This window comes from Oncorhynchus tshawytscha, linkage group LG14, assembly GCF_018296145.1.
Source record: "Oncorhynchus tshawytscha isolate Ot180627B linkage group LG14, Otsh_v2.0, whole genome shotgun sequence".
In the NCBI taxonomy this organism is placed as follows: Eukaryota; Metazoa; Chordata; class Actinopteri; order Salmoniformes; family Salmonidae; genus Oncorhynchus; species Oncorhynchus tshawytscha.
Window position 1 is genome coordinate 44,366,787 of NC_056442.1, and position 25,352 is coordinate 44,392,138.

General features: G+C 66.8%; 1 protein-coding gene across 1 annotated transcript in view; it reads right to left on the bottom strand.

The window, feature by feature from the left end:
* The window catches only part of LOC112267452 (calsyntenin-2-like), a 458,120-nt gene that overhangs the window by 141,581 nt on the left and 291,187 nt on the right, over nt 1-25,352 (bottom strand). Inside the window, exon 3 of the mRNA XM_042297584.1 lies at nt 4,634-4,829. Coding sequence (XP_042153518.1) covers nt 4,634-4,829 — 196 coding nt within the window. The remainder of the gene's footprint in view (nt 1-4,633; nt 4,830-25,352) is intronic.

Here is a 25,352-nt window from a genome sequence, read left to right on the forward strand (position 1 = left end):
TTCAAGAGGGCCACCATTGTTCCTGTTCCCAAGAAAGCTAAGGTAACTGAGCTAAACGACTACCGCCCGTAGCACTCACATCCGTCATCATGAAGTGCTTTGAGAGACTAGTCAAGGACCATATCTCCTCCACCCTACCTGACACCCTAGACCCACTCCAATTTGCTTACCGCCCAAATAGGTCCACAGACGATGCAATCTCAACCACACTGCACACTGCCCTAACCCATCTGGACAAGAGGAATACCTATGTGAGAATGCTGTTCATCGACTACAGCTCGGCATTCAACACCATAGTACCCTCCAAGCTCGTCATCAAGCTCGAGACCCTGGGTCTCGACCCCGCCCTGTGCAACTGGGTTCTGGACTTCCTGACGGGCCGCCCCCAGGTGGTGAGGGTAGGCAACAACATCTCCTCCCCGCTGATCCTCAACACTGGGGCCCCACAAGGGTGCGTTCTGAGCCCTCTCCTGTACTCCCTGTTCACCCACGACTGCGTGGCCACGCACGCCTCCAACTCAATCATCAAGTTTGCGGACGACACAACAGTGGTAGGCTTGATTACCAACAACGACGAGACGGCCTACAGGGAGGAGGTGAGGGCCCTCGGAGTGTGGTGTCAGGAAAATAACCTCACACTCAACGTCAACAAAACTAAGGAGATGATTGTGGACTTCAGGAAACAGCAGAGGGAACACCCCCCATCCACATCGATGGAACAGTAGTGGAGAGGGTAGCAAGTTTTAAGTTCCTCGGCATACACATCACAGACAAACTGAATTGGTCCACTCACACAGACAGCATCGTGAGGAAGGCGCAGCAGCGCCTCTTCAACCTCAGGAGGCTGAAGAAATTCGGCTTGTCACCAAAAGCACTCACAAACTTCTACAGATGCACAATCGAGAGCATCCTGGCGGGCTGTATCACCGCCTGGTATGGCAACTGCACCGCCCTCAACCGTAAGGCTCTCCAGAGGGTAGTGAGGTCTGCACAACGCATCACCGGGGCAAACTACCTGCCCTCCAGGACACCTACACCACCCGATGCTACAGGAAGGCCATAAAGATCATCAAGGACATCAACCACCCGAGCCACTGCCTGTTCACCCCGCTGTCATCCAGAAGGCGAGGTCAGTACAGGTGCATCAAAGCTGGGACCGAGAGACTGAAAAACAGCTTCTATCTCAAGGCCATCAGACTGTTAAACAGCCACCACTAACATTGAGTGGCTACTGCCAACACACTGTCAATGACACTGACTCTACTCCAGCCACTTTAATAATGGGAATTGATGGGAAATTATGTAAATATATCACTAGCCACTTTAAACAATGCTACCTTATATAATGTTACTTACCCTACATTATTCATCTCATATGCATACGTAGATACTGTACTCTATATCATCGACTGCATCCTTATGTAATACATGTATCACTAGCCACTTTAACTATGCCACTTGGTTTACATATTCATCTCATATGTATATACTGTACTCAATATCATCTACTGTATCTTGCCTATGCTGCTCTGTACCATCACTCATTCATATATCCTTATGTACATATTCTTTATCCCCTTACACTGTGTATAAGACAGTAGTTTTTTTGGAATTGTTAGTTAGATTACTTGTTCGTTATTACTGCATTGTCGGAACTAGAAGCACAAGCATTTCGCTACACAGCATTAACATCTGCTAACCATGTGTATGTGACAAATAAAATTTGATTTGATTTGATTTTGATTTGATGTCGAAAGTTTACATACACTTAGGTTGGAGTCAATATAACTTCTTTTTAACAAAGTATAGTTTTGGCAAGTCGGTTAGGGTATCTACTTTGTGCATGACACAAGTAATTGTTTACAGACAAATTATTTAACTTATAATTCACTGTATCACAATTCCAGTGGGTCAGAAGTTTACAAAGACTAAATTGACTGTGCCTTTATTTAGTTTATGTGTCGGGGGCTGGGGTCAGTTTGTTATATCTGGAGTACTTCTCCTGTCCTATTCGGTGTCCTGTGTGAATCTAAGTGTGCGTTCTCTAATTCTCTCCTTCTCTCTTTCTTTCTCTCTCTCGGAGGACCTGAGCCCTAGGACCTGAGCTCCAGGACTACCTGACATGATGACTCCTTGCTGTCCCCAGTCCACCTGGCCATGCTGCTGTTCCAGTTTCAACTGACCTGAGCCCTAGGACCATGCCCCAGGACTACCTGACATGATGACTCCTTGCTGTCCCCAGTCCACCTGGCCATGCTGCTGCTCCAGTTTCAACTTCCACCTGACTGTTCTGCCTTATTATTATTCGACCATGCTGGTCATTTATGAACATTTGAACATCTTGGCCATGTTCTGTTATAATCTCCACCCGGCACAGCCAGAAGAGGACTGGCCACCCCACACAGCCTGGTTCCTCTCTAGGTTTCTTCCTAGGTTTTGGCCTTTCTAGGGAGTTTTTCCTAGCCACCGTGCTTCTACACCTGCATTGCTTGCTGTTTGGGGTTTTAGGCTGGGTTTCTGTACAGCACTTTGAGATATCAGCTGATGTACGAAGGGCTATATAAATAAATTTGATTTGATTTGATTTGATTTGACTTTAAACAGCTTGGGAAATTCCAGACAATGGCTTTAGAAGCTTCTGATAGGCTAATTGACATCATTTGAGTCAATTGCAGGTGTCCTTGTGGATCTATTTCAAGATATACCTTCAAACTCAGTGCCTCTTTGCTTGACATCATGGGAAAATCAAAAGAAATCAGCCAAGACCTCAGAAAAAAATTATAGACCTCCAAAAGTCTGGTTCATACTTGGGAGCAATTTCCAAACACCTGAAGGTTCATCTGTACAAACAATAGTATGCAAGTATAAACATAATTAGACCATGCAGCCGTCATACCGCTCAGGAAGAAACAAAAAACCTTGTGAAGATGCTGGTGGAAACAGGTACAAAAGTATCTATATCCACAGTAAAACGAGTCCTATTTCGCCAGAACCTGAAAGGCCGCTCAGCAAGAAAAAGCCACTGCTCCAAAACCGCCATAAAAAACCCAGACTACGGTTTGCAACTGCACATGGGGACAAAGATCATGAAACAAAAATATAACTGTTCGGCGATAATGACCATCGTTATGTTTGGAGGAAAAAGGGGGAGGCTTGCAAGCCAAAGAACATCATCCCAACCGTGAAGCATGGGGGTGGCAGCATCATGTTGTGGGGGTGCTTTGCTGCAGGAGGGACTGGTGCACTTCAAAGTAGATGGCATCATGAGGAAGGACAATTATGTGGATACATTGAAGCAACATCTCAAGACATCAGTCAGGAAGTTAAAGCTTGGTCGCAAATGGGTCTTCCAAATTGACAATTACCCCAAGCATACTTCCAAAGTTGTGGCAAAATGGCTTAAGGACAACAAAGTCAAGGTAGTGGAGTGTCCATCACAAAGCCCTGACCTCCATCCTATAGAAAATGTGTGGGCAGAACTGAAAAAGCGTATGTGAGCAAGGAGGATCTTCCAGATGTCAAGACTACAAACATTTATAAATGGCCTATTTGTGAGACTGACTTGTTAATTCAATAGACATAGGCTAATGACTAAAATCTGGGTTTATAATTGCCATTGAACTTTGCCATGGTTTGCTGACCTAGATGCAGGTAGCCTATAGCCCTGATAGGCCGACATCTCATTTCAGGGAAAGTCTACAGTGAACCTGAAAATAAATGTGGAGAATGATGCATTTGTGATAGAGCTGTGACCATCATCACAATTGAAAACTTTTAATTTAATTAAGTAAACATGGCCATTAACAATGGCATAATAACTCAAGGCTATAACAACAACCTGAGTTCTAGGCTATTTATTACATCTGTTTGCCAGCTCCAGGTAGGCTACACAAGTGGCTCAAATTGACATGCAATGACTCCAGTGATATCGTCATTTCAATATATATTTATTGTCTCAAATGGTAGGTTATAGTAACCTACATTGGCATAGAATTGAATAGCCTACTTGATGGCCAACAGATGTAAATGTACCATATCATTCTACACATTTAATGGCATATTCATTGTGGACTTTTTCCCATAACTTCCATTTCAAATGTCCACTCACGCAGCACTCCAGACCCTAGAACTGAGCACGAGTAAAACCCTTCGCTTGATATGGTTATCCATAAGAAAAGTCGACATTGGAATTCAGTTTACTTTAAACCACCTTTGAGAAAATGTATCTAAAGAGCTGTAGTGGCCTACAGTTGTTTTCAAATGCTTTGTCACCGTTACATCAGTTCTAGTGGGTTTATATGTTTAATGGAATAAGGAGTGTCTCCATAATGACTAATCTAAATGGTCTACCTACAACGTGTGTGCTGCTTTGTCTCAGCTGCCTCTGCTGCAGCACCGTCTCAACCACACACACTCCTCCTGCTCTCCCCCTCTCACCACTCACACACTCACTCACACACTCACACACTCACTCGCTCAGTAACAGCCTCCTTACTGCCTGATAGTAGGCAGCAACATTATTTGATTACAGTAGGCTTGGCTTCAGAGTGCAGTGTTGCAGGGAGTATAGTATTGAATCCATCTGATTCATTAAGACAAACAGACAAAAATACATCCTGCCTTTCAAACTCACTTGTGTGACTTCTTCCCCCCGGTGCCCCCGGGTCCTGCTCCACAGTCATGGGCCTGAATGATAAAGGTATACTCCTTCTGAAGCTCACAGTCCACCAGGCCCCTGGCCCTCAGCTGGCCCTCACCAGACGTCCCGTTCAGCACCACCGCCTCGAACGGTGCTTCCAGACCATGGATCTTAAATGCACAGATCTCCCCTGAAAAGAGAGAGAGAGAGAAAGACAGGGAGAGGAGGGGAGACAGGTTAGGGTGTGTTGGTTTCTGTATGTGAGAGTTCAGACTCATCTGAGGAGACATCGTTTCTCCACCAAACCCCAGGAAGTCTTATTCAGAATCATCTGAGGAGACATCGTTTCTCAACCAAACCCCAGGAAGTCTTATTCAGACTCATCTGAGGAGACATCGTTTCTCAACCAAACCCCAGGAAGTCTTATTCAGACTCATCTGAGGAGACATCGTTTCTCAACCAAACCCCAGGAAGTATTATTCAGACTCATCTGAGGAGACATCGTTTTAAACAGCATGTGCATTGGGCTCATATAATCAGTTGAGCACTGTAAAGAATACCTCTGATCATTCCAAGTCCCTGGAAGGTTCCGGTTTAATTTTTGAGCGGGCAGAGAAACAACAACAACAATATGAATCCACAGCGGAGTCACCCACAAAGTCACCCTCTCTGGAACGGGACTAACAAACTCACTCATTCAACAACGAATCACTCTCCTGAAGATGCCAAGGACAAACCAGCCCGCCCACAGTCTGCTGCTCACTCCCATCACGCATTGTTACTCCATACCGTACAAACAATTAACAACTTAGTAACGAAAAACTTGATTAAAAAAAATAAATACTACCTCTCAAAGTCACCCTGGTTCGTTTGAGAGACAATGAGGGAACAGCAAATCATTTTACAAAGCTACACAATGAGGCAGACCAAAACAAAAGAGCAAAATGTCTCATCTCCTACAGAGGAAGTGTTGAAATTACAATTTGTCCACAGGGGAGAGTGAGAGAGATTGAAAAAAGAGAGAGAGAGGGAGAGAGAATGAGATAGAAGGAAAGGAGAAGAGAAAGAGAGAGAAGAAAGAGAGAAGGGGGAGAGAGAGAGACAGAGAGAGAGAGAGAGAGAGAGGTTGGACAAAGCAGAGTCTGTTTTGGAGTTGGCGAGGTGAGTGCTTTAGATGCGTGGTGCTTGCTTGCGTTTTTACTGGGGGATTTGAGGAAATCACTTAGCACGAGTTATAAACTCTGACTTGTGATGGCTAATTGCGCCGATATCACTTAAACTAACAGGAAGGACTAAATTGGATTCCACCAAAGCTTTGTGTGCGCATCGCTGCTGGCTAGTTGTGATAAGAGCAACTTTATTTTCCCCTCCTTCCCTTTCTCTTCCCTTTCATCCCGGTCGAACATAATCTCATCTCCTTCTACAGCGGGAGTGTTGAAATTACAATTTGAGAGAGAGAGAGAGAGAGAGAGAAAGAAATAAGGAAATGAGGAGATGGAGAAAGAGAATGAGAGCAAGAGAGTAGGAGCTAGGAGACAGAGAGAAAGAGAATGAGAGAGAGAGAGAAAGAGAGCTACTCAGTAGGCTGTGTAAGACTTCGCCTTTGTATTACCTGAACAATAACTTATCAGAAATAAATGGGCTCCTACAATGCAAAGAGGCATAGAAGCTGCGTGGGAAAATAATCAGAAAAAGACGGCAAAGCTAATGGCGTGTGACGAGGAGAGGTAATGGTCTCGATGGGTGAAGTTGCCTTGATACCACAAAAAAACATATATTTTTTAAATCCATCACTGTGGTAGGAAAAATAAGCCTAGTATACATCCAAATATACACCAGAGTACAGTATAACTGCAGGACACTGCAAAATACAACAGTCGACTGCAGTTACTGCAGTTAAACTGCACATTCAAAACAGCCATCTTCTTTTGCAAGGGGACAGCCAAGTGAAGAAGTTTCCCACTATTAAGGGGAATATGCTAATGATATGCTAAACTCTTCCTCCTCCACCTCAGTGCATGGCAGGACGAGGAACACCTACAACTAATTTGTGATTACATTTTACCTCAGGGAGCGGAGATGGGTCAAGGTGACTAGCATTGACCGTCATGCCAGACCTCCTTTTTTACAAAGTTGAATGAATAAACACATGGCCTCGCGCTGGGCTGCTAGCTGCTTGTCACACCTCCAGGCTGATATCAGATCCCCCAGCAGAGGAGAGCCTTTCTGAGGGACAGATTAGCTTTGAACCGTTGGCCCCGGCTCGGCTTCGGCTCGGCAGCAGCATGGTAACAGGAACAGATGTTGGGGGGCAGTTGGCAGAGCTGTGGGACTCGCCACCCTAATTGCTGCGATAAATTGTTAGCTAAATATGTGTCTCCGTGTCACATTAGCCTTTTATGAGGTAGATTTATGATTGGAAAAATCCAGGCAACGGCATGGTAGTCTTCAAGGAGATCCCCGGCACGGCCACGTTCTAATCTAATGGATGCAAATGAATGAGACATTATTAGTAGATGGCAGTGAGAAGGAGCAGGAACTAGATGTCATGGTTCTAGTTTAAGTTCTACAGAGGGGTACTGAGTTACCCACATTAAGAAATGCTATCAAGGGGACTAACTGCAGTTATTATCAGTAGTACCAGTGGTGGTGTGTGTTTTTGTAGCCTGAGGGCCATGTCTGGGACACGGAGCCAAAACACTCTGGGGGACCCCAATCATTATCAGACCTGACAGAGCATCTCTGAGAAGATGAGCCAGATCAGAAAACACACATAAATGCCTGGGCCAAAGCATGCACTCACACACAGCACTGTTTAAAAGCCCTTAAGTGTTTGAGGTTATCAGTCAGAGGTTGTTGATAAGAGCAGAGAGAGATGCAGGGATGGTGGCAGGGGAGATGAAAGGGGAGTTTGGGAGTATGAGAACATGGGCACTGCTTGAGGCATATTCTGATTTCACTGCTGGAGAGTGACCACACACACACACACACACACACAGCAGTAATGCCAGGATCCCCGCTCTAATCGGTACTGACATGACTTTCATTCTCCTACTGTTGGAACACACACAACACGACAGACTGAAAATACACTACTCTACTAGAAACACACTACCCTACTAGAAACACACCATCCTACTAGAAACACACCATCCTACTAGAGCACGCCACTCCTGCTGGGGAGCACGCTGCCCTGCTGGAGCACGCTGCCCTGCCCTGCTGGAGACACGCTGCCCTGCCCTGCTGGACGCACTGCTGGGGGCACTGCTGGAGCACGCTGCTGGGGGCACGCTGCGCTGCTGGAGACACGCTGCCCTGCTGGAGCACGCTGCCCTGCTGGAGCGCGCTGCGCTGCTGGGGCGCTGCGCTGCTGGGCACTGCCCTGCTGGGCACGCTGCCCTGCTGGGCACGCTGCGCTGCTGGGGGCACGCTGCGCTGCTGGGGGCATGCTGCCTGCTGGGGCGCGCTGCCCTGCTGGAGCACGCTGCCCTGCTGGAGGCACGCTGCTGGGGGCCCTGCGCTGCTGGGGGCGCGCTGCTGGGAGCACTGCTGGGGCGCGCTGCTGCGCTGCTGGAGCACTGCCACGCTGCTGGGGAGCACGCCGTCCTGCTGGGAGCACTGGGGACGCCCTGCTGGGAGACGCTGCCCTGCTGGAGACACGCTGCCCTGCCCTGCTGGAGCACGCTGCCCTGCCCTGCTGGAGCCGCTGCCCTGCTGGAGGCACGCTGCCCTGCTGGAGCGCTGCTGCTGGGGCACACTGCTGCTGCTGGGAGACACGCTGCCCTGCTGGGAGCACGCCCTGCCCTGCTGGAGACGCCCTGCCCTGCTGGAGCGCCTGCCCTGCTGGAGCGCCCTGCCCTGCTGGGGGACGCCCTGCTGGGAGCGCCTGCTGCTGGAAGGCCCTGCTGCTGGGGCAGCACGCTGCCCTGCTGGGACACGCTGCCCTGCTGGAGAGCGCTGCCCTGCTGGGAGACGCTGCCCTGCTGGGAGCACGCTGCCCTGCTGAGACACGCTGCCCTGCTGGGAGCACGCTGCCCTGCTGGAGCGCGCTGCCCTGCTGGAGCACGCTGCCCTGCTGGGGAGCGCGCTGCTGGGGGCACTGCCCTGCTGGGGAGCCACTGCTGGGGCGCGCTGCGCTGCTGGAAGGCGCTGCGCTGCTGGGGACGCCTGCTGGAGACGCCCTGCCCTGCTGGGGACGCTGCCCTGCTGGGGCGCTGCCCTGCTGGGGGCACTGCCCTGCTGGAGAGCGCCCTGCCCTGCTGGAGACCCTGCCCTGCTGGGGGACACGCTGCCCTGCTGGGAGAGCGCTGCCCTGCTGGAGCGCTGCCCTGCTGGGGCACGCTGCCCTGCTGGAGGCACTGCCCTGCTGGGAGCACTGCCCTGCTGGAGCGCCCTGCTGGGGAGCGCCCTGCCCTGCTGGGGACTGCCTGGTGGAGCGCCCTGCTGGGACGCCCTGCTAGGGACGCCCTGCCCTGCTGGGAGCGCCCTGCTGGGGCGCCCTGCCCTGCTGGGACACTGCCCTGCTGGGGACACGCTGCCTGCTGGGGCACGCTGCCCTGCTGGGACACGCTGCCCTGCTGGGTGCGCTGCTGGAGACGCCCTGCTGGGCGTGACTGCTGGAGTGCGCTGCTGCTGGAGCGCCCTGCTGGAGCTGCTGCTGGAGCGCCCTGCTGGGACTGCTGCTGGAGCGCGCTGCTGGAGGCGCCCTGCTGCTGGGAGCACTGCTGCTGGGGGCACGCTGCTGGGGAGACACGCTGCCCTGCTGGGGCACGCTGCCCTGCTGGGAGCACGCTGCCCTGCTGGAGCGCCCTGCTGCCCTGCCAGAGCACGCTGCCCTGCCAGGGAGCGCTGCCTGGTGGGGGCGCGCTGCTGGGGCGCGCTGCCTGCTGGAGCGCCCTGCTGGGGCAGCGCCCTGCTGGGAGCTGCCCTGCTGGGGCACGCTGCCCTGCTGGAGCGCGCTGCCCTGCCGGAGCGCGCTGCCCTGGTGGGGCGCGCTGCTGGGACGCTGCTGCACTGCTGGAGACGCCCCTGCTGGAGACGCTGCCCTGCTGGGGAGCGCGCTGCCCTGCTGGGCCGCGCTGCCCTGCTGGGGACTGCGCTGCTGGGGGCACGCTGCTGCTGCTGGAGCGCCCTGCTGGGAGCGCCTGCTGGGGACGCCCCTGCCCTGCTGGAGAGGCTGCCCTGCTGGGAGCACGCTGCCCTGCTGGGGGCCGCGCTGCCCTGCCAGGAGCACGCTGCCCTGCCGGAGCGCGCTGCGCTGGTGGGGCCGCTGCTGGGGGCACGCTGCGCTGCTGGGGACGCCCTGCTGGGCGCGCTGCCCTGCTGGAGCGCGCTGCCCTGCTGGGGCACGCTGCCCTGCTGGAGCGCGCTGCCCTGCTGGGAGCACGCTGCCCTGCTGGAGCGCGCTGCTGGGAGCGCTGCTGCCCTGACTGGGAGCGCGCTGCCCTGCTGGAGCGCGCTGCGCTGCTGGGAGCACTGCTGCGCTGGTGGGAGCACGCTGCCTGGTGGAGACGCTGCTGCTGGGGGCGCGCTGCCTGCTGGAGGGCGCCCTGCTGGAGCGCTGCCCTGCTGGGGCGCGCTGCCCTGCTGGGCGCGCTGCCCTGCTGGGAGCACTGCCCTGCTGGGAGCACTGCTGCCCTGCTGGGGCAGCCTGCCCTGCTGGGGCGCGCTGCCCTGCTGGAGCGCCCTGCTGGGGCACGCTGCCCTGCTGGGGCACGCGCTGCCCTGCTGGGGCACGCTGCCCTGCTGGGGCACGCTGCTGGGGAGCGCGCTGCTGCTGGAGCCGCCCTGCTGGGAGCGCCTGCCCTGCTGGAGCGCGCTGCCCTGCTGGAGCGCGCTGCCCTGCTGGGGCACGCTGCCCTGCTGGGGGCGCGCTGCCCTGCTGGGACACGCTGCCCTGCCGGAGCACGCTGCCTGGTGGGGCTGCCCTGCTGGGGCACGCTGCCCTGCTGGAGCGCGCCCTGCTGGGACGCGCTGCCCTGCTGGGACACGCTGCCCTGCTGGAGGCGCTGCCCTGCTGGGAGCACGCTGCCCTGCTGGGGCGCGCTGCCCTGCTGGGCGCGCTGCCCTGCTGGAATGCGCTGCCCTGCTGGACTGCTAGGGCCTGACTGGGGCACTGCTGCCCTGCTGGGCGGCGCTGCCCTGCTGCTGGAGACGCGCTGCCCTGCTGGGAGCACGCGCTGCCCTGCTGGAGCGCGCTGCCCTGCTGGGACGCGCTGCGCTGCTGGGGCACTGCCCTGCTGGGGGCGCTGCCCTGCTGGGGGCGCTGCCCTGCTGGGGCACGCTGCCCTGCTGGGAGACGCGCTGCTGGGAGCACGCTGCACTGCTGGGGCGCGCTGCCTGCTGGGAGCGCTGCCTGCTGGGGCGCTGCCCTGCTGGGACGCGCTGCTGCCCTGCTGGAGCACGCTGCCCTGCTGGAGCACGCTGCCCTGCTGGGGGCACGCTGCCCTGCTGGGGAGCGCTGCTGCTGGGGCCTGCACGCTGCCCTGCTGGGGCGCGCTGCCCTGCTGGGGAGCACGCTGCCCTGCTGGGGCCGCGCTGCGCTGCTGGGGAGCTGCCCTGCTGGGACGCCTGCCCTGCTGGGGCGCGCTGCCCTGCTGGAGACGCCCTGCCTGCTGGAGACGCCCTGCCCTGCTGGAGCACGCTGCCCTGCTGGGAGCACGCTGCCCTGCTGGGAGCCGCTGCCCTGCTGGGGCACGCTGCCCTGCTGGAGCACGCTGCCCTGCTGGAGTGCGCTGCCCTGCTGGAGACGCCCCTGCTGGGGCGCGCTGCCCTGCTGGGGACACGCTGCCCTGCTGGAGACGCGCTGCCCTGCTGGAGTGCGCTGCTGGACGCCCCTGCTGGGGCGCTGCCCTGCTGGAGCACGCTGCTGGACCTGCTGGGGCGCCCTGCTGGGGAGCGCTGCCCTGCTGGGGGCGCGCTGCCCTGCTGGGACGCGCTGCCCTGCTGGGGACGCGCTGCCCTGCTGGGGGCCGCGCTGCCCTGCTGGGACGCGCTGCCCTGCTGGAACGCGCTGCCCTGCTGGGGCGCGCTGCCCTGCTGGGGGCACGCTGCCCTGCTGGAGACGCTGCTGCTGGGGCGCTGCCTGGGGGCGCGCTGCGCTGCTGGAGCGCGCCCTGCTGGGACGCCCTGCTGGGGACGCCCTGCTGGAGCGCCCTGCTCTGCTGGGAGGCACGCTGCCCTGCTGGAGCGCGCTGCCCTGCTGGGAGCACGCTGCCCTGCTGGAGCGCTGCCCTGCTGGGAGCGCCTGCCCTGCTGGGGCGCCCTGCCCTGCTGGGAGCGCCTGCCCTGCTGGAGACGCGCTGCTGCTGGGGCGCGCTGCCCTGCTGGAGCCGCGCTGCCCTGCTGGGGCACGCTGCCCTGCTGGGGACGCGCTGCCCTGCTGGGGAGCACGCTGCCCTGCTGGGCGCGCTGCTGGTTGAGAGCACGCTGCCCTGCTGGAGGCCCTGCTGCTGGGCCCCTGCTGGGAGCGCCCTGCTGGAGCGCCCTGCTGGGGGACACCTGCCCTGCTGGGAGCGCGCTGCCCTGCTGGGGCGCCTGCTGGAGCGCCCTGCTGGGAGACGCGCTGCCCTGCTGGGGCCCCTGCGCTGCCCTGCTGGGGCGCGCTGCCCTGCTGGGGCGCGCTGCCCTGCTGGGAGCGCGCTGCTGGGAGCGCCCCTGCTGGAGCGCGACTGGGACACGCTGCCCTGCTGGAGCGCCCGCTGCGCCCTGCTGGAGCGCGCTGCCCTGCTGGAGCGCGCTGCCCTGCTGGGGCACGCTGCCCTGCTGGGACGCGCTGCCCTGCCGGAGCGCTGCCCTGCTGGAGCGCGCTGCCCTGCCAGGAGCGCGCTGCCCTGCTGGGGGCGCTGCCTGCTGGGGCGCGCTGCCTGCTGGAGCCTGACCTGCTGGAGCGCCCTGCTGGGGCGCCCTGCTGGGGAGCACGCTGCCCTGCTGGAGACGCGCTGCCCTGCTGGGGCGCGCTGCCCTGCTGGGGCGCTGCCTGCTGGAGCGCTGCTGCTGGAGCGCGCTGCCCTGCTGCTGGGGCGCTGCTGCCCTGCTGGAGCGCGCTGCCCTGCTGGAGCGCGCTGCCCTGCTGGGGCGCGCTGCCCTGCTGGAGCGCGCTGCCCTGCTGGGACGCGCTGCCCTGCTGGAGCGCTGCCCTGCTGGAGCCGCGCTGCCCTGCTGGAGCGCGCTGCCCTGCTGGGGGCGCGCTGCCCTGCTGGGGCGCGCTGCCTGCTGGGACGCCTGCCCTGCTGGAGCGGACGCGCCCTGCTGGAGCGCGCTGCCCTGCTGGGCGCTGCGCTGCCCTGCTGGGGCGCGCTGCCCTGCTGGGACGCGCTGCCTGCTGGGACGCTGCCTGCTGGGACACGCTGCCCTGCTGGGAGCACGCTGCCCTGCTGGAGCGCGCTGCCCTGCTGGAGCGCGCTGCCCTGCTGGGCTGGCGCGCTGCCCTGCTGGGAGCGCCCTGCTGGAGCCGCTGCCCTGCTGGAGCGCCCTGCTGGGACGCGCCCTGCTGGAGCGCGCTGCCCTGCTGGGGAGCGCGCTGCCCTGCTGGAGACCGCTGCTGGGGGCGCCTGCTGGGGACTGCCCTGCTGGAACGCCCTGCTGGAGCGCCCTGCTGGGGCGCGCTGCCCTGCTGGGAGCTGCCCTGCTGGAGACGCGCTGCCCTGCTGGAACGCCCTGCTGGAACGCTGCCCTGCTGGAGACGCGCTGCCCTGCTGGGCGCGCTGCCCTGCTGGAGCGCGCTGCCTGCTGGAGCCGCGCTGCCCTGCTGGAGTGCGCTGCTGGAGCCGCGCTGCCCTGCTGGAACGCGCTGCCCTGCTGGAACGCGCTGCTGGGAGACGCCCTGCTGGGGCGCTGCCCTGCTGGACGCGCTGCCCTGCTGGAGCGCGCTGCCCTGCTGGGACGCGCTGCCCTGCTGGAGCGCGCTGCCCTGCTGGGACGCGCTGCGCTGCCCTGGGAGCTGCGCTGCGCTGCTGGAGCGCCGCTGCCCTGCTGGGGAGCACTGCCCTGCTGGAGCCGCGCTGCCCTGCTGGAGGCGCGCTGCCCTGCTGGGAGCGCGCTGCCCTGCTGGGGCACGCTGCCCTGCTGGGGCCGCTGCCCTGCTGGAGACGCGCTGCCCTGCTGGAGGCCGCTGCCCTGCTGGAGCCGCTGCCCTGCTGGGGCGCTGCCTGCTGGGGACGCGCTGCCCTGCTGGGCCGCTGCCCTGCTGGAGCGCGCTGCCCTGCTGGAGCGCGCTGCCCTGCTGGGGCCGCGCTGCCCTGCTGGAGGCGCTGCCCTGCTGGACCCTGCCCTGCTGGAGCGCTGCCCTGCTGGGGCGCGCTGCCCTGCTGGGGCGCTGCCCTGCTGGAGACGCGCTGCCCTGCTGGAACGCGCTGCCTGCTGGAGCCTGCTGCTGGAGCGCCTGCCCTGCTGCCCTGCTGGGACGCCTGCTGGGAGACGCGCTGCCCTGCTGGAGACGCGCTGCCCTGCTGGGACGCTGCCTGCTGGGACGCGCTGCCCTGCTGGGCGCGCTGCCCTGCTGGAGCGCGCTGCCCTGCTGGAGACGCGCTGCCCTGCTGGGGCGCGCTGCGCTGCTGGAGCGCGCTGCCCTGCTGGAGCGCGCTGCCCTGCTGGAGACGCCCTGCTGGAGCGCGCTGCCTGCTGGGACGCGCTGCCCTGCTGGGACGCCTGCCCTGCTGGAGCGCGCTGCCCTGCTGGGCTGCTGGCGCGCTGCCCTGCTGGGGGCACGCTGCCCTGCTGGGGCGCGCTGCCCTGCTGGGAGCGCGCTGCTGCTGGGAGCCGCTGCTGGAGCGCGCTGCCTGCTGGAGCGCTGCCCTGCTGGAGCCGCGCTGCCCTGCTGGGGGAGCGCGCTGCCCTGCTGGAGCGCGCTGCCCTGCTGGAGCGCGCTGCGCTGCTGGGGGCGCTGCCCTGCTGGAGCGCTGCTGCCCTGCTGGAGCGCGCTGCCCTGCTGGGAGCGCTGCCCTGCTGGAGACGCGCTGCCCTGCTGGGGCGCGCTGCCCTGCTGGAGCTGCCCTGCTGGGGCGCGCTGCCCTGCTGGAGCGCGCTGCCTGCTGGAGCCGCTGCCTGCTGGAGCGCGCTGCTGCTGCTGGGGCGCGCTGCCCTGCTGGAGCCGCGCTGCCCTGCTGGAGCGCGCTGCCCTGCTGGGGCGCGCTGCGCTGCTGGGAGCGCGCTGCCTGCTGGGGGCGCGCTGCCCTGCTGGGGCGCGCTGCCTGCTGGAGACGCGCTGCCCTGCTGGAGCGCGCTGCCCTGCTGGGACGCGCTGCCTGCTGGAGCGCGCTGCCTGCTGGAGCGCTGCCCTGCTGGAGCGCTGCCCTGCTGGGAGCGCGCTGCCCTGCTGGACGCGCTGCCCTGCTGGAGCGCTGCCTGCTGGAGCGCGCTGCCCTGCTGGGGCGCTGCCTGCTGGAGACGCGCTGCCCTGCTGGAACGCCCTGCTGGAGACGCCCTGCTGGAGGCCTGCCTGCTGGGGACGCGCTGCCCTGCTGGACGCGCTGCGCCCTGCTGGACGCGCTGCCCTGCTGGAGCTGCCCTGCTGGAGCGCGCTGCCTGCTGGGGCGCGCTGCCCTGCTGGAGCACGCGCTGCTGCTGGACGCGCTGCCCTGCTGGAGCCGCGCTGCCCTGCTGGGGCGCTGCCTGCTGGGGCGCGCTGCCCTGCTGGGGACGCGCTGCCCTGCTGGAGCGCCCTGCTGGGACTGCTGGAGCGCGCGCTGGAACGCCTGCTGGGAGACTGCCTGCTGGGCCGCGCTGCCCTGCTGCCCTGCTGGGGAGCGCGCTGCCCTGCTGGGGGCGCGCTGCCCTGCTGGGAGCGCGCTGCCCTGCTGGAGCGCGCTGCGCTGCTGGAGCGCTGCTGCCTGCTGGGGCGCGCTGCCCTGCTGGAGACGCGCTGCCCTGCTGGAACGCGCTGCCCTGCTGGGACGCGCTGCGCCTGCTGGAGACGCGCTGCCTGCTGGAGCGCTGCCTGCTGGGGCGCCTGCCCTGCTGGGGACGCCCTGCCTGCTGGACTGCCTGCTGGGGAGCGCGCTGCCCTGCTGGGGCGCGCTGCCCTGCTGGACGCTGCCTGCTGGACGCTGCCCTGCTGGAGCACGCTGCCCTGCTGGAGACGCGCTGCCTGCTGGAGCGCGCTGCCCTGCTGGGGCGCGCTGCCTGCTGGGGCGCGCTGCCCTGCTGGGAGCGCGCTGCCCTGCTGGAGCGCTGCTGGAGCGCTGCCTGCTGGGCGTGACTGCTGCTGCTGGGAGACGCCCTGCTGGAGCGCCCTGCTGGAGACGCGCTGCCCTGCTGGAGCGCGCTGCCCTGCTGGAGCGCGCTGCCCTGCTGGACGCTGCCCTGCTGGAGCCGCGCTGCCCTGCTGGAGCGCGCTGCCTGCTGGGGAGACGCGCTGCCCTGCTGGGAGCCGCGCTGCCTGCTGGAGCGCTGCCTGCTGGAGCGCGCTGCCCTGCTGGAGCGCGCTGCCCTGCTGGGGACGCTGCCCTGCTGGAGCGCGCTGCCCTGCTGGGAGCGCCCTGCTGCCCTGCTGGAGCGCCCTGCCCTGCTGGGAGCGCGCTGCCCTGCTGGGAGGCGCGCTGCCCTGCTGGAGGCACGCTGCCCTGCTGGAGGCGCTGCCCTGCTGGAACGCTGCCCTGCTGGAGCGCTGCCCTGCTGGAACGCCCTGCTGGAGGCGCTGCCCTGCTGGGGCGCGCTGCCCTGCTGGACGCGCTGCCCTGCTGGAGCGCGCTGCCCTGCTGGGGACGCGCTGCCCTGCTGGACGCGCTGCCCTGCTGGGGCACGCGCTGCCCTGCTGGGACACGCGCTGCCCTGCTGGGCCACGCTGCCCTGCTGGGGGCGCGCTGCCCTGCTGGGGGCGCTGCGCTGCTGGGAGCGCGCTGCCTGCTGGGGGCGCGCTGCCCTGCTGGGAGCGCGCTGCCCTGCTGGAGCGCGCTGCCCTGCTGGACGCGCTGCCCTGCTGGAGCGCTGCCTGCTGGGGCGCGCTGCTGCCTGCTGGACGCGCTGCCCTGCTGGGCGCGCTGCTGCTGGAGACTGCCCTGCCCTGCTGGGACGCGCTGCCCTGCTGCTGAGACGCGCTGCCCTGCTGGAGACGCGCTGCGCTGCTGGAGCACGCTGCCTGCTGGGGGCACGCTGCCTGCTGGGAGCCTGCTGCCCTGCTGGGACGCGCTGCCCTGCTGGAGACGCTGCGCTGCTGGGGCGCTGCCTGCTGGAGCGCGCTGCCCTGCTGGGGCGCGCTGCCCTGCTGGGCCGCGCTGCCCTGCTGGAGCACGCTGCCCTGCTGGGGCACGCTGCCCTGCTGGGGCGCGCTGCCCTGCTGGGGCGCGCTGCGCTGCTGGGAGCGCGCCCTGCTGGAACCCTGCCCTGCTGGAGACGCTGCCCTGCTGGGGCGCGCTGCCCTGCTGGAGCGCGCTGCCTGCTGGGAGCGCGCTGCCCTGCTGGAGCGCGCGCTGCCCCCTGCTGGGGCGCGCTGCTGGGCGCTGCTGGACGCGCCCTGCCCTGCTGGAGACGCTGCCCTGCTGGAGACGCGCTGCCCTGCTGGGGGCGCGCTGCCTGCTGGAGCGCGCTGCCCTGCTGGAGACGCGCTGCCCTGCTGGAGCGCGCTGCTGCTGGAGACGCGCTGCCCTGCTGGGGCCGCGCTGCCCTGCTGGGAGCGCTGCCCTGCTGGAGCGCGCTGCCTGCTGGGACGCGCTGCTGCTGGGACACGCTGCCTGCTGGGGACGCGCTGCCTGCTGGAGCGCGCTGCCCTGCTGGGGGCGCTGCGCTGCTGGAGCGCGCTGCCCTGCTGGGCCGCTGCTGCCTGCTGGGAGACGCGCTGCCCTGCTGGAGCGCCTGCTGGAGCGCCCTGCCCTGCTGGAGACGCTGCCCTGCTGGGGCGCTGCCCTGCTGGACGCTGCCCTGCTGGAGCGCCCTGCTGGGGACGCTGCCCTGCTGGAGCGCGCTGCCCTGCTGGAGCGCGCTGCCCTGCTGGAGCGCTGCTGCTGGAGACGCTGCTGCTGGACGCGCTGCCTGCTGGAGACGCTGCTGCTGGGGACGCGCTGCCCTGCTGGAACGCTGCCTGCTGGAGCGCGCTGCCCTGCTGGGGAGAGCGCTGCCCTGCTGGAGCGCTGCCCTGCTGGAGACGCGCTGCCCTGCTGGAACGCGCTGCCCTGCTGGGGCGCTGCCCTGCTGGAGCACGCTGCCCTGCTGGAACGCGCTGCCTGCTGCTGGAGACGCGCTGCGCTGCTGGGAGCGCGCTGCCCTGCTGGTGGAGACGCGCTGCTGCTGGAGCCGCGCTGCGCTGCTGGAACGCGCTGCCCTGCTGGAGCGCCCTGCTGGGCGCGCTGCCCTGCTGGAGACGCGCTGCCCTGCTGGGGACGCGCTGCGCTGCTGGAGCACTGCCCTGCTGGAACGCTGCCCTGCTGGGAGCACGCTGCCCTGCTGGAGCGCGCTGCCCTGCTGGGGCGCCGCTGCCCTGCTGGAGCGCTGCCCTGCTGGGGAGCGCCTGCCCTGCTGGGAGCCGCTGCCCTGCTGGGGCCTTAGACGCGCTGCCCTGCTGGAACGCGCTGCCCTGCTGGGGCGCGCTGCCCTGCTGGAGCACGCTGCCCTGCTGGGACTGCGCTGCTGGGCCGCTGCCCTGCTGGGGACGCGCTGCCCTGCTGGGCACGCGCTGCCCTGCTGGGGCACGCTGCCCTGCTGGAGGCGCCCTGCTGGGAACAGCGCTGCTGGGGGCGCGCTGCCCTGCTGGACGCGCTGCCCTGCTGGGGCACGCTGCTGCTGGGAGCGCGCTGCCTGCTGGGACGCGCTGCCCTGCTGGGAGACGCCCTGCTGGAGCGCGCTGCCCTGCTGGAGACGCCCTGCTGGAGCGCGCTGCCCTGCTGGGACGCGCTGCCCTGCTGGAGGCGCTGCCCTGCTGGAGCGCGCTGCCTGCTGGGGCCGCGCTGCCCTGCTGGGGCGCGCTGCCCTGCTGGGACGCGCTGCCCTGCTGGAACGCGCTGCCCTGCTGGAGACGCGCGCTGCCCTGCTGGAACGCGCTGCCCTGCTGGAGCCGCTGCCCTGCTGGAGCGCTGCCTGCTGGAACGCCCTGCTGCTGCCTGCTGGAGACGCTGCCCTGCTGGAACGCCGCTGCCCTGCTGGAGCGCGCTGCCCTGCTGGAGCGCGCTGCCCTGCTGGAGACGCGCTGCCCTGCTGGAGCCGCTGCCCTGCTGGGAGCGCGCTGCCTGCTGGGCGCGCTGCCCTGCTGGGGGCTGCCCTGCTGGGGCGCGCTGCCCTGCTGGGAGCGCCCTGCTGGGACGCGCTGCCCTGCTGGAGACGCTGCTGCCTGCCCTGGGAGCGCGCTGCCCTGCTGGGAGCGCGCTGCCCTGCTGGAACGCGCTGCCCTGCTGGGGGCGCTGCCCTGCTGGGCGCGCTGCCCTGCTGGGGGCGCCTGCGCTGCTGGGGACGCCCTGCCCTGCTGGAGCGCTGCCTGCTGGAGCGCGCTGCGCTGCTGGAGCGCGCTGCCTGCTGGAGCGCGCTGCCTGCTGGGGCGCGCTGCCCTGCTGGGAGCGCGCTGCCTGCTGGAGCGCGCTGCCCTGCTGGGGCGCGCTGCCTGCTGGAGCGCTGCCTGCTGGAGCGCCCTGCTGGAGCGCGCTGCCTGCTGGAGCGCGCTGCCCTGCTGGAGCGCGCTGCCCTGCTGGAGCGCGCTGCCCTGCTGGGGCGCGCTGCCCTGCTGGAGACGCGCTGCCCTGCTGGAGACGCTGCTGCTGGAGGCCTGCTGGAGACGCTGCCCTGCTGGAGACGCTGCCTGCTGGGGACGCTGCTGCCTGCTGGAGGCGCGCTGCCCTGCTGGAGGCGCTGCCCTGCTGGAGCGCGCTGCCCTGCTGGAGACGCGCTGCCCTGCTGGAGCGCCCTGCCCTGCTGGAGCGCGCTGCCCTGCTGGGCCGCGCTGCCCTGCTGGGACGCGCTGCCCTGCTGGAACGCGCTGCCTGCTGGGACGCGCTGCCCTGCTGGAGCGCGCTGCCCTGCTGGGAGACGCGCTGCCCTGCTGGGGCGCTGCTGCTGGAACGCGCCCTGCTGGGCTGCCCTGCTGGAGCGCGCTGCCTGCTGGAGACGCCCTGCTGCCACTGGGAGACGCGCTGCCCTGCTGGAGACGCTGCCCTGCTGGGAGCGCTGCCCTGCTGGGGCGCGCTGCCCTGCTGGGACGCGCTGCCTGCTGGAGAGACGCTGCCCTGCTGGGAGCGCCTGCTGGGCCGCTGCCCTGCTGGAACGCGCTGCCCTGCTGGAGCGCTGCTGCGCTGCTGGGAGCGCGCTGCCCTGCTGGGGGCGCGCTGCCCTGCTGGGGGCGCTGCTGCCCCTGCTGGAGGCGCTGCTGGGGCCGCTGCTGGAACGCCCTGCTAGACTGCCCTGCTGGGGACACGCTGCCCTGCTGGAGCACGCTGCCCTGCTGGAGCGCGCTGCCCTGCCAGAGCACGCTGCCCTGCTGGAGGCGCTGCCCTGCTGGGGAGCGCGCTGCCCTGCTGGGGCGCGCTGCCCTGCTGGAGCGCGCTGCCCTGCTGGAGCGCCCTGCTGGGAGGCTGCCCTGCTGGGGCGCTGCCCTGCTGGAGACGCGCTGCCCTGCTGGGAGCGCGCTGCCCTGCTGGAGCGCGCTGCCTGCTGGAGACGCCCTGCCCTGCTGGAGACGCGCCCTGCTGGAGCCGCGCTGCCCTGCTGGGGACGCCCTGCTGCCCTGCTGGAGCGCGCTGCCCTGCTGGAGACGCGCTGCCCTGCTGGACGCGCTGCCCTGCTGGGCCGCGCTGCCCTGCTGGAGCGCGCTGCCTGCTGGAGCGCTGCTGCCCTGCTGGAGCGCTGCCCTGCTGGAGCGCGCTGCCCTGCTGGGCCCTGCGCGCTGCCTGCTGGAGCGCTGCCCTGGGAGCGCGCTGCCCTGCTGGGACGCGCTGCCCTGCTGGAACGCGCTGCCTGCTGGAGCCGCGCTGCCCTGCTGGAACGCGCTGCCCTGCTGGGCCCGCTGCCCTGCTGGGGCGCGCTGCCCTGCTGGGGGCGCGCTGCCCTGCTGGGGCACGCACTGCCTGCTGGGAGCGCTGCGCTGCTGGAGCGCTGCGCTGCTGGGACGCTGCCCTGCTGGGAGCGCGCTGCCCTGCTGGGGGCGCGCTGCCCTGCTGGGGAGCCCTGCTGCCCTGCTGGGAGGCGCTGCCCTGCTGGAGCGCTGCCCTGCTGGGGGCGCTGCCCTGCTGGGGCACTGCCCTGCTGGGGACGCGCTGCCCTGCTGGGGACACGCTGCCCTGCTGGAACGCGCTGCCCTGCTGGGCCCCTGCTGCCCTGCCCTGCTGGAGCGCGCTGCCCTGCTGGAGCGCGCTGCCCTGCTGGGGCCGCGCTGCCTGCTGGAACGCGCTGCCCTGCTGGGGCGCGCTGCCCTGCTGGAGCACGCTGCTGCTGGGGCGCTGCTGCTGCTGGGAGCCACGCTGCCTGCTGGGGGGCGCTGCCCTGCTGGGGCGCTGCCCTGCTGGAGCGCTGCCCTGCTGGAACGCGCTGCCCTGCTGGGACGCTGCCCTGCTGGAGCGCGCTGCCCTGCTGGGAGCGCTGCCTGCTGGAGACGCGCTGCCCTGCTGGAGCGCTGCCCTGCTGGAGACGCGCTGCCCTGCTGGGGAGCGGCGCTGCCCTGCTGGGGACACGCTGCCCTGCTGGGGCACTGCCCTGCTGGAGCCCACGCTGCCCTGCTGGGAGCCTGCTGCCCTGCTGGAGCCTGCCCTGCTGGGAGACGCTGCCTGCTGGAACGCCTGCTGCTGGAGCGCTGCCCTGCTGGAGACTGCCCTGCTGGGGCCCTGCCTGCTGGGGAGCACGCTGCCCTGCTGGGGCCGCTGCCCTGCTGGGGCACGCTGCCCTGCTGGGGGACGCGCTGCCTGCTGGAACACGCGCTGCCCTGGTGGAGCCGCTGCCTGCTGGGCACTGCCCTGCTGGAATGCGCTGCCCTGCTGGGACGCCTGCCCTGCTGGGAGCGCCTGCCCTGCTGGGACGCGCTGCCCTGCTGGGACACGCTGCCCTGCTGGGGCACGCTGCCCTGCTGGAGGCGCTGCCCTGCTGGGGGCGCTGCCCTGGGGAGCACGCTGCCCTGCTGGAGACGCTGCCTGCTGGAGCGCGCTGCCCTGCTGGAGAGCGCGCTGCCCTGCTGGAATGCGCTGCCCTGCTGGAACGCCCTGCTGGAGCCTGCTGGGGGCGGCGCTGCCCTGCTGGGGAGCGCGCTGCCTGCTGGAGGCTGCCCTGCTGGGGCGCGCTGCCCTGCTGGGCACGCTGCCTGCTGGGGCGCTGCCTGCTGGAGCGCGCTGCCCTGCTGGGGCTGCCTGCTGCTGGAGCGCGCTGCCCTGCTGGGGCGCTGCCCTGCTGGGGGCGCTGCCCTGCTGGGGGGCGCTGCCTGCTGGATCCTGCCCTGCTGGGGCCGCTGCGCTGCGCTGCTGGGGACGCGCTGCCTGCTGGGAGCACTGCCTGCTGGGGCGCGCTGCGCTGCTGGAGACGGCTGCCCTGCTGGGACACGCTGCCGGGCCCTGCTGGAGATGCCCTGCCCTGCTGGGGGACGCGCTGCCCTGCTGGAGCGCTGCCCTGCTGGGAGCGCGCTGCGCTGCTGGGGCACGCTGCCCTGCTGGGAGCGCGCTGCTGCTGACGCGCTGCCCTGCTGGGGCGCGCTGCCCTGCTGGAGCGCCCTGCTGCCCTGCTGGAGCGCGCTGCCCTGCTGGGGCGCCTGCCCTGCTGGGAGGCGCGCTGCCCTGCTGGAACGCGCTGCCCTGCTGGGGACACGCTGCCCTGCTGGGGCCCACGCTGCCCTGCTGGAGGCGCGCTGCCCTGCTGGAGCGCGCTGCCCTGCTGGGAGCACGCTGCCCTGCTGGAGCGCTGCCCTGCTGGGCGCGCTGCCCTGCTGGGCGCTGCCTGCTGGAGCGCCCTGCCCTGCTGGAGCGCGCTGCCCTGCTGGGTGCGCCCTGCTGGGGCGCCCTGCTGGAACGCCCTGCTGGAGCGCGCTGCCCTGCTGGAGCGCGCTGCCCTGCTGGACGCCGCTGCCCTGCTGGAGACGCGCTGCCCTGCTGGGACGCGCTGCCCTGCTGGGGCCGCGCTGCCCTGCTGGAGACGCGCTGCCCTGCTGGAACGCGCTGCCCTGCTGGGAGCGCGCTGCCCTGCTGGGGCGCGCTGCACTGCTGGGGGCGCGCTGCCCTGCTGGGGACGCGCTGCCCTGCTGGAGCGCCCTGCTGGAGCCGCGCTGCCCTGCTGGAGACGCTGCCCTGCTGGAGACGCCCTGCTGGAGCCTGCTGGAACGCGCTGCCCTGCTGGGGCGCGCTGCCCTGCTGGGAGCGCGCTGCCCTGCTGGGGCACGCTGCCCTGCTGGGAGCGCGCTGCCCTGCTGGGGGCGGCGCTGCCCTGCTGGACGCGCTGCCCTGCTGGAGCGCGCTGCCCTGCTGGGGCCGCTGCCCTGCTGGAACACGCTGCCCTGCTGGAGCGCGCTGCCCTGGGAGCGCGCCCGAGCCTGCTGCTGGGCACGCGCTGCCCTGCTGGGACGCGCTGCCTGCTGGGAGCGCTGCCCTGCTGGGGCGCGCTGCCCTGCTGGAGACGCGCTGCCCTGCTGGAGCGCGCTGCCCTGCTGGGAGCGCTGCCCTGCTGGGAGCGCGCTGCCCTGCTGGGGGCACGCTGCTGCTGGAGCGCTGCCCTGCTGGGGTGCCCTGCCCTGCTGGGGCCGCGCTGCCTGCTGGGCGCGCTGCCCTGCTGGAGAGCGCTGCCCTGCTGGGGACGCGCTGCCTGCTGGAGCGCCTGCCCTGCTGGAGCGCGCTGCCCTGCTGGAGCGCGCTGCCCTGCTGGGGACGCGCTGCCCTGCTGGGGCGCTGCCTGCTGGGCACGCGCTGCCTGCTGGGAGCCGCGCTGCCTGCTGGAACGCCTGCCCTGCTGGGCCCGCTGCCCTGCTGGAGACGCGCTGCCCTGCTGGGGCGCGCTGCCCTGCTGGAGCGCGCTGCCCTGCTGGGGACACGCTGCCCTGCTGGAGCACACTGCCCTGCTGGGAGCACGCTGCCCTGCTGGAGCACGCTGCCCTGCTGGAGGCACGCTGCCCTGCTGGGGAGCTGCGCTGCCCTGCTGGAGCGCTGCTGCCCTGCTGGGAGCGCTGCTGCCCTGCTGGAGCGCGCTGCCCTGCTGGAGGCCTGCTCTGCTGGAGCACCTGCTGGAGCGCCTGCCCTGCTGGAGACACGCTGCCCTGCTGGAGCGCCCTGCTGGGGCGCTGCCCTGCTGGACTGCCCTGCTGGGGGCACGCTGCCCTGCTGGGGAGCGCGCTGCCCTGCTGGAGCACCCTGCCCTGCTGGGGAGACGCTGCCCTGCTGGGGCCGCACTGCCCTGCTGGGGGAGCGCGCTGCCCTGCTGGGGCACGCTGCCCTGCTGGAGCGCCTGCCCTGCTGGGAGCTGCCCTGCCCTGCTGGGGGCTGCCCTACTGGGACACGCTGCCCTGCTGGAGCACGCTGCTGGTTTAAGAGCGCACTGCCCTGCTGGAGACGCGCTGCTGCTGGGGGCCCGCTGCTGGGGGCACCCTGCCTGGAGCACTGCCCTGCTGGGGCACTGCCCTGCTGGAGACGCCTGGGGGCAGCTGCCCTGCTGGGGACGCCCTGCCCTGCTGGAGCGCCTGCCTGCTGGAGCGCGCTGCCCTGCTGGAGGCGCTGCCCTGCTGGGGGCCACGCTGCCCTGCTGGGGCCGGCTGCCCTGCTGGAGCAGCGCTGCCCTGCTGGAGACACGCTGCCCTGCTGGGATGCGCTGCCCTGCTGGGGCGCTGCCTGCTGGGAGCCGCGCTGCCCTGCTGGAGCGCGCTGCTGGAGACGCCCTGCTGGAGCACGCTGCCCTGCTGAGCGCGCTGCCCTGCTGGGGGCACGCTGCCTGCTGGGGGCACGCTGCCCTGCTGGGGGAGCGCGCTGCCCTGCTGGAGCCGCGCTGCCCTGCTGGAGCACGCTGCCCTGCTGGGGCCGCGCTGCCCTGCTGGAGCACGCGCTGCGCTGCTGGGACGCGCACTGCTGCTGGAGCCCGCTGCCCTGCTGGGGCGCCTGCTGGAGAGACGCCTGCCCTGCTGGAGCGCGCTGCCCTGCTGGAGCACGCTGCCCTGCTGGGCCGCGCTGCCCTGCTGGGAGCACGCTGCCTGCTGGAGCGCGCTGCCTGCTGGAGACGCGCTGCCCTGCTGGAGCGCGCTGCCCTGCTGGAGCACGCCCTGCTGCCCTGGAACGCCCTGCCCTGCTGGGAACGCGCTGCCCTGCTGGAATGCGCTGCCCTGCTGGGCCGCTGCCCTGCTGGAGACGCGCTGCCCTGCTGGAGCGCGCTGCCCTGCTGGAGCGCTGCCCTGCTGGGGACGCGCTGCCCTGCTGGAGACGCGCCCTGCTGGAGCGCGCTGCCCTGCTGGAGCGCGCTGCTGGTGGGAGCGCGCTGCTGGAGCGCCCTGCTGCCCTGCTGGAGCGCGCTGCCTGCTGGGGAGGCGCTGCCCCTGCTGGGGACGCTGCTGCTGGGAGCGCTGCTGGACGCCTGCTAGCTGCCCTGGGGGAGCGCTGCCCTGCTGGAGCGCGCTGCCTGCTGGAGCACGCCCTGCCCTGCTGGGGCGCGCTGCCCTGCTGGGGCGCTGCCTGCTGGAGACACGCTGCCCTGCTGGGCGCGCTGCGCTGCTGGGGGCGCGCTGCCCTGCTGGAGACGCCTGCCCTGCTGGGGGCGCTGCCCTGCTGGAGCCTGCCCTGCTGGAGCCCCGTGACGCTGCCCTGCTGGGAGCGCCCTGCTGGGGACGCGCTGCCCTGCTGGGAGGCGCTGC